Source organism: Myxocyprinus asiaticus, chromosome 28 (genome assembly GCF_019703515.2).
Source record: "Myxocyprinus asiaticus isolate MX2 ecotype Aquarium Trade chromosome 28, UBuf_Myxa_2, whole genome shotgun sequence".
NCBI classification, from domain to species: domain Eukaryota; kingdom Metazoa; phylum Chordata; class Actinopteri; order Cypriniformes; family Catostomidae; genus Myxocyprinus; species Myxocyprinus asiaticus.
Genome location: NC_059371.1, coordinates 38,017,437 through 38,030,886, shown reverse-complemented (window position 1 = coordinate 38,030,886; position 13,450 = coordinate 38,017,437). Strand labels below are relative to the sequence as shown.

The window sequence follows — 13,450 nt, the reverse complement described above, 5'->3', positions numbered from 1 at the left end:
GTTCAGTTTGGTACCCCCTTCAACGGAACAATTCCAGTTGTCACTTAAATATTTAAAAGTCTAGTTTTCCCCTGAACTTGTGTAGTAAAATACAGTAAAACTGCTGCCGCTGTTTCTCGACTTGGCAGTCTTAATATTCAGCATTTGACTGATACTAAATGGTAATACTGCCGTTTATTTGGCTTTTTTAAATGGTCAGTTAATTTTGGCTATTCTGTTCATTTCTAGAATTTGACTGTCAAATGTTCTGATTAAAAATATTTAAGCAGCCATCTGAGTACCTCTTGCATAGTCATATCGGTGCACAATCCACAGAGGTCTGTTCATTCCAGCTCAAATTAAATGTATCGGTAATCCAGTGAATTTTCCCTCATTTGTATCTGTCTCAAATCCCATATCAGTTGGGCTGTACTTCAAATATCATGGCACACTCTTATTTAAATGATGGTGGTGGGGGGGGGGGTTTATATAAATACACCGATTGGTTTCATTCCTCCCATTTGATTACACCAAAATGGTTTTTCAATGAGACCCTGGGGGGAAATGGCACAGACCTTTTAGTAATTCTGGATTTCAAACTAGTATCCCCATACACTCCAATCTCTCTCCTGATTTCTCCAGTGACGTGTCCAGTCATTGACATCCTCAATGGTCAGGTATCCCCACAACAGGTTGTGTTTGACACCGTTGTTCACATCACCTGCTCTCCTGGATTCAGACTGAATGGTGCAGATCTGCTCCGCTGTGGAGCAGATGCTTCCTGGACCCCAAATGTTCCCACCTGTGAGCCAGGTAGGTGACATTCAGTGTGCAGGCGCAATCAAGGCAAAATGTATTTTGCATATCTGCTTGCTGTTTACATGTGGCTTAACATTTTGCGTTCATTCTCTGGTTCCTCAGTGACCTGTCCAGTCATCGACATCCCCAATGGTATGGTGGTCAACAATGCTAAGGGTTCTCCACAAAAGCTTGTGTTTAACACTGTTGTTCAGATCGCCTGCTCTCCTGGATTCAAGCTGAATGGAGTAGGTCATCTCCGCTGTGGAGCAGATGCTTCCTGGACCCCAAATGTTCCCACCTGTGAGCCAGGTAGGTGATCCAAGGCTCTCACAAAGCCTGTTTGGTGACTACCCAGGTGAAATTAGGTTTGTCAAGATTTAATACAAGATATGATTGGAACCTCCCATCTGTTGAGCAGCATACCAAGGTTTTTTTTTTTTTTTTTTAAACATGCCCAACTTTAAGTGAGGCTCTGATGGAGCCAAAATGTGCTTCTGGTAATAAGTGGTTTTAGCCACTAGCTAGTAACTGATTGGATTCACTTGCCAGTCATTTGGGAAGTATTTTGGCAAGGTCAGTGCAGAACTCCCTTTCACTGCATGTAAAAGTTTGGATGCATTACATGGAACAAGTCAAACCAAAGATGTGTCATGTGTCTCTGTGGGGTATTAACATTTGGTCACTTCATGTGTTTTTGCTGTTCAGATTGCTATCTGATCATAAAAAGACCAAGTGTAAAATACCCTCCTATGATTAGATTTATGGGTGGTTTGAGACTTGATGAAAGTGTAACTGCATCTGGCTGTTCAATCCACATGTTGGCTTTTACTCTCCAAAAAGTGTGACATCAGCTGAGATATCTAACTGATAGATATAATGGCTGATCCAAAGTTTGTTTGGAGCCTGAATGGCGTAATGACCAATTAAGAAATCGCTGCATATTGTAGGAGTGACTCATTTACTATTTGATGCAGATCCCTGACAAGGAGCGCACTATGTATCTTGCCTACAAGTCCCAAGAGGAAAAGTGCACTGCGTGTGCATCCATAGATGCACGCTGTACAGAGTCACTTAAGTCTTAAATTCACTGAACTCCATCATATGCTAATATGATGGAAGTGAAGTTATCTGCATGGTGTGGGAAAATCGAGATCAGATTTATCTGGTTGGCAGAGACTCATTGTGGCAAAGAGTAAATGTGCTTCAGAGCTATCTGATCAGTAAAGCCACTTGAACTGACTAGGTGTAAATACCCCCTTAATCTTGCAGTACGTCCAGAAATTGACACTTGTAGGCCTATTTCATCCTGACTACTTAATCCCCTTGAGCGCTCCTTCACCCTCATGCTATTCCAGATGTGTACAACTTGTGGGTGGGCAACATGACAAGTCTTGCAGGATACGAGGTGTGTGTGTGGTGGGGGGGGTGGTTAGGCACTACAATATGGTTATTTTTGGAAAAATCCAGTCAGTGAAATGGATACTTGAGGAGAATTATACTAGTTCACTTAGAACTTGTCAGTTAAACCCCTTTTAAATCAACCTTGCCATATCAGACTAAAATGTGGAATAATGTTGCCAACATTATTTTAAGCCATTCCAGATTTTCAAAGTGACACAGAAAATATTACTTCATTTTAGTAAATGCACAACGAAAATGATGCGTCACTTCAAATGTATAAACTAGCAAAAAGGGGATTATGAAAAGATTTCTCAACTTCAGCGTGCTTCATTTTGAGGTGGTAAAATTTTGTATTTACAAGTGATCTTTATAATCGTGCGACTCCATCTGCAGAAATGTTTCTAATCTGTTGGTTTTTGTGGTCTTGCACCACAGATGTTGCACTTTTTTTTTTTTTTTTTTTTTTTTTTTTTTTACAAGCTTGACTTTGTATTTTCTTCTATTGATCCTATCGGCAATAATACATCAAATGAAGCACAGATATGCAGTGTAGTCAAGTGACCCTCGGCATGTTAAAGATTATTCGGGTGTCTGGATCAAGTGACTGTCCCAGCAGAGTGTGACCCACTCTTTGTGGGTGCATCTGCAGATCAGGCACTGGTGCAAGATTCCTTTAGTGACTCTGCCACTACACCAGCGAGCAGATTTTACGAGCCGCGACTCATTCCCCACTGAAGCCTGGTTTCAGTCTCGGAAGCACAGCCACTGATTGATACGCATGCGCTATGCGCATGGGTATTTGCAAATCGCGCTGTACACTATAGCAAAGTCTCTCGGTTGACACTTGTTGCCACGATACATTGCCCAGCCCAAGTATGACTTTCATCTGAAGAACTTGTGACTCCTAGAATTTCTCAGCTCTGTAGGTCCATACTATGCAAGTGAATGGGTGCCAGTTGTGAACATTCACAAGTTGGCATAAGACTCCAGTGGTTAAATCTGTGTCTCCAGAAGTGATGATAGATGTGGGTGGGAAATGGTTCACATTCACTCATGATTTTTCTCCATGCATGACACTCCCTACTGGGCAGGGAGAAGCATTTCTAGCAAAACTCTCCAACACTTGCCATAATGTGTGAGGATATCAATTAAAACACATCATATGGATTACTTATGCTCCTGTTGAATTTGGGAGTGTCCATCTTTGCACCCTGTGACTTGCATTGTGTGGACCTACAGAGCTTAAATGTTCTGACTTCTGCAGAACACACCTGGGACAGCATGATGAGTAGATTTCATTGGGTAAACCATCCCTTAAGTGTGTTCAGATGTTTGTTGTGCTCAACTTTTTGGAAGACATTTGAATACCATGGACTGTTGCAAAGCAGTTTCATGCTGTGCTATATCTCTGGTTCCTCAGTGACGTGTCCAGTCATTGACATCCCAAATGGTATGGTAGTGAACAATGCTAAGGGTTCTCCACGTGAGGTTGTGTTTAACACCATCGTTCAGATCACCTGTTCTTCTGGATTCAAACTGAATGGAGCAAGCCAACTCCGCTGTGGAGCAGATGCTTCCTGGTCCCCAAATGTTCCCACCTGTGAGCCAGGTAGGTGGTCTTCAGGTGTGCTCAAGTAGTGTTTTTAGCAATGACTAAAACCTAATGCTTTTTGTTTCTCTGGTTGTGTCAGTGACTTGTTCTACACCTGTGGTGGAAAATGGCAGTGATAAATGGGGAGAGGCCATGGTACAAACCCAAAGACACCGTGGTCATCATGTGCAGGAGGGGCTTTAATATGATTGGCTCACCACACGTGACATGTGGACTAGATGGCCTGTGGCAAGCCTTGCCCCGTTGTCTCAATGAGTGGCGAAAGCCTTAACATGTATGGTCTTGGACTATTCATTGTTTTTTCCACTTGTTACTTTGATACTGTGCCTCCATGTCAATAAATGACCAAGCTTGATCTACTTGGCCTCTTTCTTGACTAATACAAAGTGTTCTGGATTTGGCATTGTGGTAGAGATTGCTTACCCAAAAAGGAATGATTTATTCACCCTCGGGTTGTTCCAAATCAATGTGTTCCTTCTGTGAAATACAAAGGTGTTCAGCATAATGTCTAGCCTTTTCCATATCGGAAACCAAACTGTACCAGGCTGTAAAGCAAGCGTTTGGCACCACTGGTTTTAAAATTTGCTTCAAAAATCTCGGACATTTGAGTCTGCCCAAATGTCACTGCAAAGAATTGTAATTCTGATGCAAATTCCATCAGAAGCAGACCGTTCCAGTCAGTCTCTGCAGCCAACAATGGTCAGTTCCCAACACTGCATTTAACTGCCATCCAATGACTGGAGAGTCAAGCATGGAAGGTTGTCAGGTTAAAACTATCATGCAAAGGCAATGTGACCTGACAGACCTTCCAATGTTACCTCAAAAGCAAGCAACTCACTTGGTGACATGTATTCAAGCTTTTTAGCATAATCTAGAACTTGAAACTAGCAACTATCAAGATCATTTGTTCTGTTCTAGAACTGCATACCATCTGGTGAAACATGATTTGGTTCAGTTCCTCCCATATGGATGCTGACAGAGGTTCTGCTGAGGCAAGTGACCCCCTTCACTGGGGATTAGTTGACGGCCAATAATGCCTACATTGAAAAGGCTTTCAGTTGGAAGTGCATTCAACCAGATGAAAGGGCAAAGAATTGTGTAGTTATGCCTTTTATTTAAAAGGCCTGTTGGAATGCAGCACAGAACTTGATCTGCATGTCTGAACTTGCCTTCAAATTTGACACTGGCTTGAGCAAGAAATGGAGAGGATCTACATGTGATTGAAATGGAATAAAGCAAAGACTCTGATTATTCAATGAGGAGGCCATTAGGCAAAATGAGTCAAACCACATGTTCAGTTGCAATCCAAAGCTTTGTCAACCATTGCATTGGTCGGCACTAAACTTGCTGTCAAACCTGACCAAGGCAATGGAGTTGACACCCTCAGTTAATATTCAAGCAGCTTTTATGGAGCCCTGCTGTTTTTGTAAAGCTGAACACACAATGGAGGTGTCACAAAGGCAGACTTCTCATGTGATTTAATTTTTGTCTGACTTTTGCTTTTCATTCTGCACATTGAGGAAAATGTACACCTGTAAAAATGCAAGAAACCAAGGTTAAAGGCAGTCTAGTCACCACTGCAATGGTATCCATGGATTGCTGCAGGGGCTGGCACCCTGGACTGCAAGCTGCCAATTTTATTTGTTAAAGGTGGTCAACTGATTCATACATATGCTTTCCTAGATCCTGGAAACAACATTTTGCTTGCAAAGTCAAATGGAACAACTTGATGTAAGAGGAAAGAAAACGGGCATCCTAGTGAGAACAATGGCCCATGAGAAACCTGTGAAAACCTATAGACTAACGGGGTCTGGAGGTAAATGGCCTTGATGAGATTCAATACCTGTAGGTACAGAGAACATGCCTACAAATGAGGACATCAAGAGATGGCCATAATTGAGTGATTTTCATTTTAGACTCCATTGAAGCTGTTGGCCTTGTGATATTCATCCAATCCAAAAAATAAAATGGAGCCTTCGAAAGTGATTAACAGTCAAGAGGATGGGCCTTCTGTAATCTCAACCTTTCTTGGATGGCTTGTTAATGGACATTTGAGCAGTAGCTCACCTGTAGATGAACGTGGCTGACCATACTGCATGTAACCTTGAATTGGATCTTTGATACCAAATGGGAGGAGCTGCTTGTAAAACAGTTCAACCAGGATTTCTCAGAAAAGGCTTATGATGAAAATAACTTCTTAGACTGTTCTGAATAATGGATATGCTGAAAAAGTGCCTGATGAACAGCTCAATAGTGTTGATGGGAAACTTTGGTACAGTCCACACCACAGGGTCTACCATAAAAGGAAAACGGTAAGGGTGGTCTTTGACTACATTTTATAAAGGCATCTCTTTGAACTCTGTACTAGTGCAATGAACAGATCTTACAAACACCTTATTAGGTGGTATTCTCAGATTTTGACAGGGACCAATTGCTGTTATGGCAGAAGTCTAAGGTATGTTCCAAGTCAGGGTTCCTGATCAGCAAGCGACTTAAGGTTCTTATGGTGGCCTGTTGCTCCACCCATAGCGGAGTACAGAATGAGAGGTTTTTAACGCCATTCACAAATGTATTTATTTAGACGACTGTCTTAAACCAGTTGCTGGTTAAAATAAAGCCATTTCTCTGTTAAAGGGGCTGAAGGCTTTTTGTGTTACTGGTGGTTTCAAGCTTGTGAAATGGAGCTGCAACTAATGATTATTTTGATAATCGATTAATCTAACTATTATATAATGATTATTCGGTGATTTATTGCAATGCTTCACCATTGGCTCTTAACTGATTATTCAGCCTGTGCCCTGACTTAAAAGATTGTATTAAATGTGCTTATTAACAAAGTGGATAAAATCATCTGTTAAAAATACCTCTAAATGACATTCACTGAATTAAAGGGACAACAATACTTGTTTCATTCAGTAAAGAAATTCACTGCAAACAATCCTATTGTTATCGTGTTTGTCTTGTTTTCCATTTTAAATTGTCTAAAAATCCTTAAAACAAGACACATTAACTTGAAGCAACATATAAGATATTTAGACTTGCTTTAAGAGAATGTATCTTAAATATACATGTATTTTACACACGAGTGTTTTTTCACTTGTTCATACTTTTGCGAGTGCAGTAAAGACAAAATATACTTTATATTCAAGATCTATTCTCAAAGTCTAAATATCTTATATGCTGCTGCTCAGGTTAATGCATTTTTTTTAAGGATTTTTAGATATTTTAAAATATTTGTATTTTTTATATTATATTCAACATTCTCAATTAACTATTTTTCTGCAGTAAACGGCTAAATAAAATGTAAGTTGTTTTAAAGCAGTTTTAGATATTTATATTGGAATACAAGCCTAAACAAAAAAATAAATTTTGTTGCCGTGTATAATGGGGCAAAGACTATGCTGTCTCACCTTTCCGTTAACTTCAGTCCATCTTTAACTCTCAAAAAAAAAAAAAAACTCTCTCTTATTAATAAAGCTGCATATTGCCAATTTTCTTCACGATAAGAAATGCATAGTGACACATATTATGATTCAATAAGTCACGAGCCATCACGTTATAATCTAGCTGCAGCAAGAACGCGCGCTCGAGGGACGAGTGTCCCCGTGCCAGAGTGTGCTTCAGCCGGATGCAGTTTCAATCTCGCCCCCTTAGGTCGGGACATTTGCACATCTCATAGAAGCAGCACAGAAAAATGCCAGTTTCAGAGTTTGTAGTTATTTACATGACCTGCTTCCATATTATTTGAACTTTAATAAAGCTATAACGCATTAAATATAACTGCATTTAAGATGGAATGCCGGGTGTTTCCTTTAAAGAGCTCCGGCACAACTTATTCCACAACAAGGGTGCTTCTGTATTTATTTATTTTGTATTTTTGCATTATAATTCCCTCCATAATGTGATCTACAACACCTGAAGCTGTTTGGAAAGTTTAGAGTGCAGCTGGACTGTGAGATGTGTAATTCTTCCTCTCTTTATTCAGGCAGGAGCTGCAGTGCTACTCTCGCGCGTCATCAGAGTTTAATGTGATCTCATGTTATGTTAAATGAGATCAACGGACTATTTGACTACAATTTTTTTCTACATTTTTTTTTTATTGTCAACATTGTCGATAACGTCGAATAATCATTTCAGCTCTACAGTCGAGCCATTCTTGCCTCTATTTCAGAAATAGAGTTAGCTAAAGATGCAATAGGCCTTGGTCTTTATAAAGAGAGGCTCTCTGTGGAGCAAGCCTTTGGGAAAATTGGAGCATAGAGTTTGACAGTTTCTTTGAGACCAATCCAAAGTAACAGAAGCCTGTCAACAGAAGATTAATTCTGTCTGTGATTAATTCAGTTTATGACCCATTTCATGCTTACTGGTAAAATAATCCTTCAAGAATTGTGCTGAGCAAACTGAGGATGGGATGGAAAAATCCCAATTGTCTTGTGAAAAATGGAAATAATGGTTAAATGACTTTAAAAATATGAAATAATGAAAAATAAAACTTCAGTATCAAGAGATCAGATTTCAGGATGTCTGACAGTGCCAAGTTACATCATGCAATTGAGATGCTATTGAGAGAGGTTATGATACTGTCAGTTACTTGAAACTAACCAACAGAATTGGACTAACTCATGTTGCATTTGTTATGGGCAAACAAGAGTTGCTCCTTTTGAAAGTAACGACTATTCCAAGACTGGAACTCACTGCAGCTATTCTTGCTGCTCAGTTATACCGAATGCTAAAGAGAGAGCTCGAATTAAACTTTGTGGATTCTGTCTTTTGGATAGACAGTACTTCTGTTCTGAATTAAATCTACAAATGGAGATATCAGACCTTTGTGGGTAACAGAGTTTTTACCATTCCTGATCTATCGGAGAAGCAGTGGAGGGATACACTGAAGAGCTACACTCAACCCAGCAGATTCTGCATTAAGAGGTCTCAATGCTGAGTCTTACCTGGATGGGATAAATGGCTGAACCATCCAGATTTTTTAAAACAGTCAGACACATATTGGCCTACATTGCCACAAGAGCCACTTACTGTCTCTGACCCTGTTTACATCTGGTATTAAGATGCGTTTTTGGTGATCTGATTGCATGTGGTCAGCGCTAAATACAGTTTGAAAAGGGGTCTAAAAAATTGTGATCAGATCACAAAAACCACATATGAATGTGGTCAAAAATACATGTGACCGCATCGCATTTAAGGTGTAAATGCTAATCCATCCTGAATGCATCACGGCAGCAATGAAGCGCCACCCTTTATCTATCAATCAACCGCTGCACTAAAACAAGAGTTTACATTTTGCTGGTTACAAGTGTAGCTGGAGTAAAAGGTCATTCCTGTTATTTTATTTCAGTGCTGGTTATGTATGTTATACACATTCGAAATAGCGCTGTTTGTGTTCATTCATGCATTGATAATGTAGTATTTGGGTTTTGATTTACTTCCAGATCTTGGCTAACTAGCATTATATGCTTAGTGTGTACCGGATTGGAGAGAGAGCATTGTCTGCTGTTTTACTGGTGAAATATCCTCTTTACAGGCATGTTAATAATTTGTTATGTGTTAATTGTTTCGATGATGGTATATGTTCTGAAATATAGGTTGTGCTTGTACAGTCTTTGCAGTGGCTTGCTCTGCATGTGGCATGTTTTGCACGTGGTATGGGCCTGAAGCAACGTAATAATGGTTATTTTGGTTTCATTTTAATACATAACGTATTATATATTATGGAAGTGATGACAATTATAATATAATATGATGTATAACTGTGATGCATAAGTATTCAAATATCTGTTAATAATGCACATAATATATTTGGGTGGTATATATCTATCTGTGTGTTATTTTACGCTGTCCATAATTATATATGTATATGTAATTTTTTTTTTTTTTCTTTTCTTTCTTTTACTATATTTTTGTGCAGTTTATGTGTTTGCAGTTTATCTTCTTGGCTCCCAAACGGCTCTTTAAAAAAATTTTTTTTTTTTTCCAAGTCAAACAGTTTGCGATAGTTTGACTATGATTGGTGTTAATTCTAATTAAATTATTAAATGAAATCATACTCTACCTTAACCACAATGTATTTAACAATGCATTGGTTTGCATTTGCATTTAAAGTATAACTTTTTAATGTATATAAACAAAGTGCATATAAATGTAACCATTCAAAACGAATACAATCTGAACAGCATAATAGAATATTGCACCATATCAATGAAAAATAAATAAAAATTAGCAAAACTGCAGCATCCCACAAATTGAAATAAATGGAAAAAAGAAGGATGCTATTATCCTGCGAGGACACACCCTTCAACCAAGCCCAGGAGGTGGCAATGCTTCTGGAAGATTGGGCCTTAACACCCATGGAACACTACATGCCTTGCGAATCATAAGCGAGCAATGGCATCGACAACCCAGTGACAAAGTCTTTGCTTAGAGACGGCCAGACCTTTTGAACTGTCTCCAAAGCAGAATGAGTGCTGTTCTGTCAGACTGAATTGACAAGTAAGGTCAATATACATGCATAGCACCCTCACAGGCAGAGCATGTGCAATCTCAGTGCCTCGTGTAACTTAAATGGGAGGAGGAGAGAAAGCATTTTAGGTTACCAAAAGTGCTTCTGGAGATCATTTTACAACACAGATTCGTTTAGGATATCCCACAATTTGGTGAAATTAACTTTATATTCATATGCTTTTTATAAAAAAAATAAAAAATTACAAATAAAGATGGATTTTAATATCTGCTATAGCTAATGGTAAAACAGTACATATTATATGCAGACAATATGCAATTTTTTACAAAAGACGGTTCTTTTTTTTTATTCCAATAAGCTTTAGTTTATTTGGGCACTGGGGGTTCCGATGTTCCGCGTGCTCCGATGATGTCATCAGACGATTATTGTATTGCATATCGCATTCATATTTTCTAACACTTTACTGCGTATCACATTTTTCCTCAATATCGTGAAGCCCCACTTTTTTAAATTTTTAATTTTCTCCCCAATTTGGAATGCCCAATTCCCAGTGCGCTCTAAGTCCTCATGGTGGTAGAGGATGAATCTCAGTTGCCTCCGCGTCTGAGACTGTCAACCCACGCATCTTATCACGTGGCTTGTTGAGCGCGTTACCATGGAGACATAGCGCATGTGGAGGCTTCACGCCATCCACTGCGGCAACCACGCACAACTCATCACGCGCCCCACCGAGAGCGAACCGCATTATAGCGACCACGAGGAGGTTACCCCATGTGACTCTATCCTCCCTAGCAACCGGGCCAATTTGGTTGCTTAGGAGACCTGGCTGGAGTCACTCAGCACGCCCTGGGATTCGAACTCACGAACTCCAGGGGTGGTAATCAGTGTCTTTACCCAGGCCCTGTGAAGCCCTACATTAAGGCATGTAGCCGCCTCGTTGAGGGGTTTCTGGCCTGTAGTATGGTGTCAAGTACTGGCTGCGAAAACACAACTGTGTCAGATGAGCCCCATTTAGGGGCCAGACATGAAGCTTCCACAGCTCCAACCGAGGATGCCAGATCATGCCTTGTGCCTGTGAGAGCAGATCCCTCCTTAATGGAATTCTCCACAGGGCCCTCCAACATCTCTACTAGCCAAGGGCAGTTGGGCTGTTCGGGCGCAACCAACAGCATGGTTTTCATGTCTTCCTGAAATTTGCACAACATTTGGTGTAGCAAGCGAACGTGAGGGAATGCATATTTTCATTTCGCTGGCCAATTTTAAGCTAGGGCATCCAAGCCCAGCTGAGCTTAAATCGTGGAGTACCAGAGGAGACAGTGCATGGTCTCTAGAAAGGCAAACAGGTTCTTGGCTTCCCCGTATGCCTCCCAAATCCTAAGGAGTGTCTAAGAGTTAAGTCTCCATTCCCCTCGGTTGTTCCCCTGACATGAGAGCAAGTCTTCGCCGCAGTTCAGGAGACTGGGGACATGCATAACAGGTACTGACTGACAGGAGATGTTTTTTCGCACCAGGAGAGAAGCTGGTTTGCCAGGTTCAACATTGGGCACGACCGCACTCCCCTCTGGCAGTTTATGTACACCACACCCGCAGTGTTGTCTGTCCAGATCAGTACGTGAAAGCCCTGCATGACTGATTAAAACACAAATGTCCAAAACAGAGCGTCAATGCAAGACATAAGCGGCCATGTCACCAAGAACGGCCATCAACCCCAAGGCCCTCTGAAAGTGTTTTCAAGGCCTGAAATTCATTTCTGAAAATGAGGGGATAATAAAACTCATAACAATAAAGCATACTAACGTTTACAACAATCTCACCTAAATATCATGGAGGACTACTTTTCTCAATTCTTGTCTCTAGTTTTATTCAGATGGAATGATGAAGTAATTTGTTACAGCCTACATTATGGCCCTTCTCTTCAGTCTCTTGTTTCCCAGCAAGATGTGATGCAGTCATGTGCAAACAAGACATTTTTATTGTTGTTCTTGGCAAATACCATAAACAAACACTTAAACAGGTAGTTAAAAAAAAAAAAAAAAACATTGTCATCACTACTCATCCTCAAACCTGTACGAATTTCTCTCTTCCGTTGAACACAAAAGATGTTATCATGTTAAGCAGAATGTTAGTCTAAGTCACCAATGCATCTTTTTATTTTTTTGAAAATGAATAGCGACTGAAACAAACATTCTGCCTAACATCTCTTGAGTTACAGTGAAGAAAGTCATACAGGTTTGCAACAAGAATTAAAATTTTTTGGGTGAACCATTAAGAAATACTGAGAGGGAAACTTGTTAATTTATCAGTTATGATGTAGGCTATATTGAAAAAGAAAACAGATAATATGTAAATATTGATCTGTTTCTCACCCACACCTATTCATATCGTATCTAAACACTTTTATGCTTCCTTTATGTAGATTTGTGAGCTTCAAAATTTTAGCACTCATTTACTTGCATTGTATGGACCTACAGAGCAGAGATATTCATTTAAAAATCGTAATTTGTGTACAGCAGAAGAAAGACATATACATCTGGGATGGCATGAGGGGGAGTCAATGATGAGAGAATTTTCATTTTTGGGTGAACTATCCCTTTAAGGGGCAATATTTGTCCCCTGGAATTGATTACTGGGGGAATTGTTTACCTTTACAAAGGCATTTTGTTTTCTTACCATTTTCTCATTCACATATTTCCAAATATTTTGGCAATTAACAGGCAAAACTAATATAATGCACAGACACAGTAGAAGAAATGACAGCATTTCTCCATATTTGGAATGAGGAGCTTATAAAAAAACTTAGCAACTCCTTCATGAAAACTGAATAAAACGAGGCAAAAGTCAACCTTTCACAATGAATATTAGTCAGAGATATAATACATACACTAAAAGTGGTTCATGTTCTGTAAATTGTTATTGTATTATTAAAGACGTTTTATTTAACATCAAGGCTATTTAACACATCCAGATATTATTATTGTTAATAGAGCCCGACCGATATGGGATTTTATATACCGATACCGATTTTAGAGCGGGACAATTCACATATTACCGATATGGTGGCCGATATAGTTCATTTTTGAGCTGGAATGAAAACAGACCTTTTCTATGTGGATTGTGCACCGAGTTTGCACCAATATGACTATGCAAAGGTACCCAGAAGGCTGCTTTCTTAAACAAATATTTTT

General features: G+C 39.6%; 1 protein-coding gene across 1 annotated transcript in view; it reads left to right on the top strand.

Annotated features, from left to right (window-relative positions):
- Positions 1–13,450, top strand: part of LOC127418535 (sushi, von Willebrand factor type A, EGF and pentraxin domain-containing protein 1-like) — a 176,187-nt gene that overhangs the window by 124,646 nt on the left and 38,091 nt on the right. The window contains exons 12-13 of the mRNA XM_051659115.1: positions 622–792; positions 901–1,089. Of these exons, the coding sequence (XP_051515075.1) occupies positions 622–792; positions 901–1,089 (360 nt within the window). The remainder of the gene's footprint in view (positions 1–621; positions 793–900; positions 1,090–13,450) is intronic.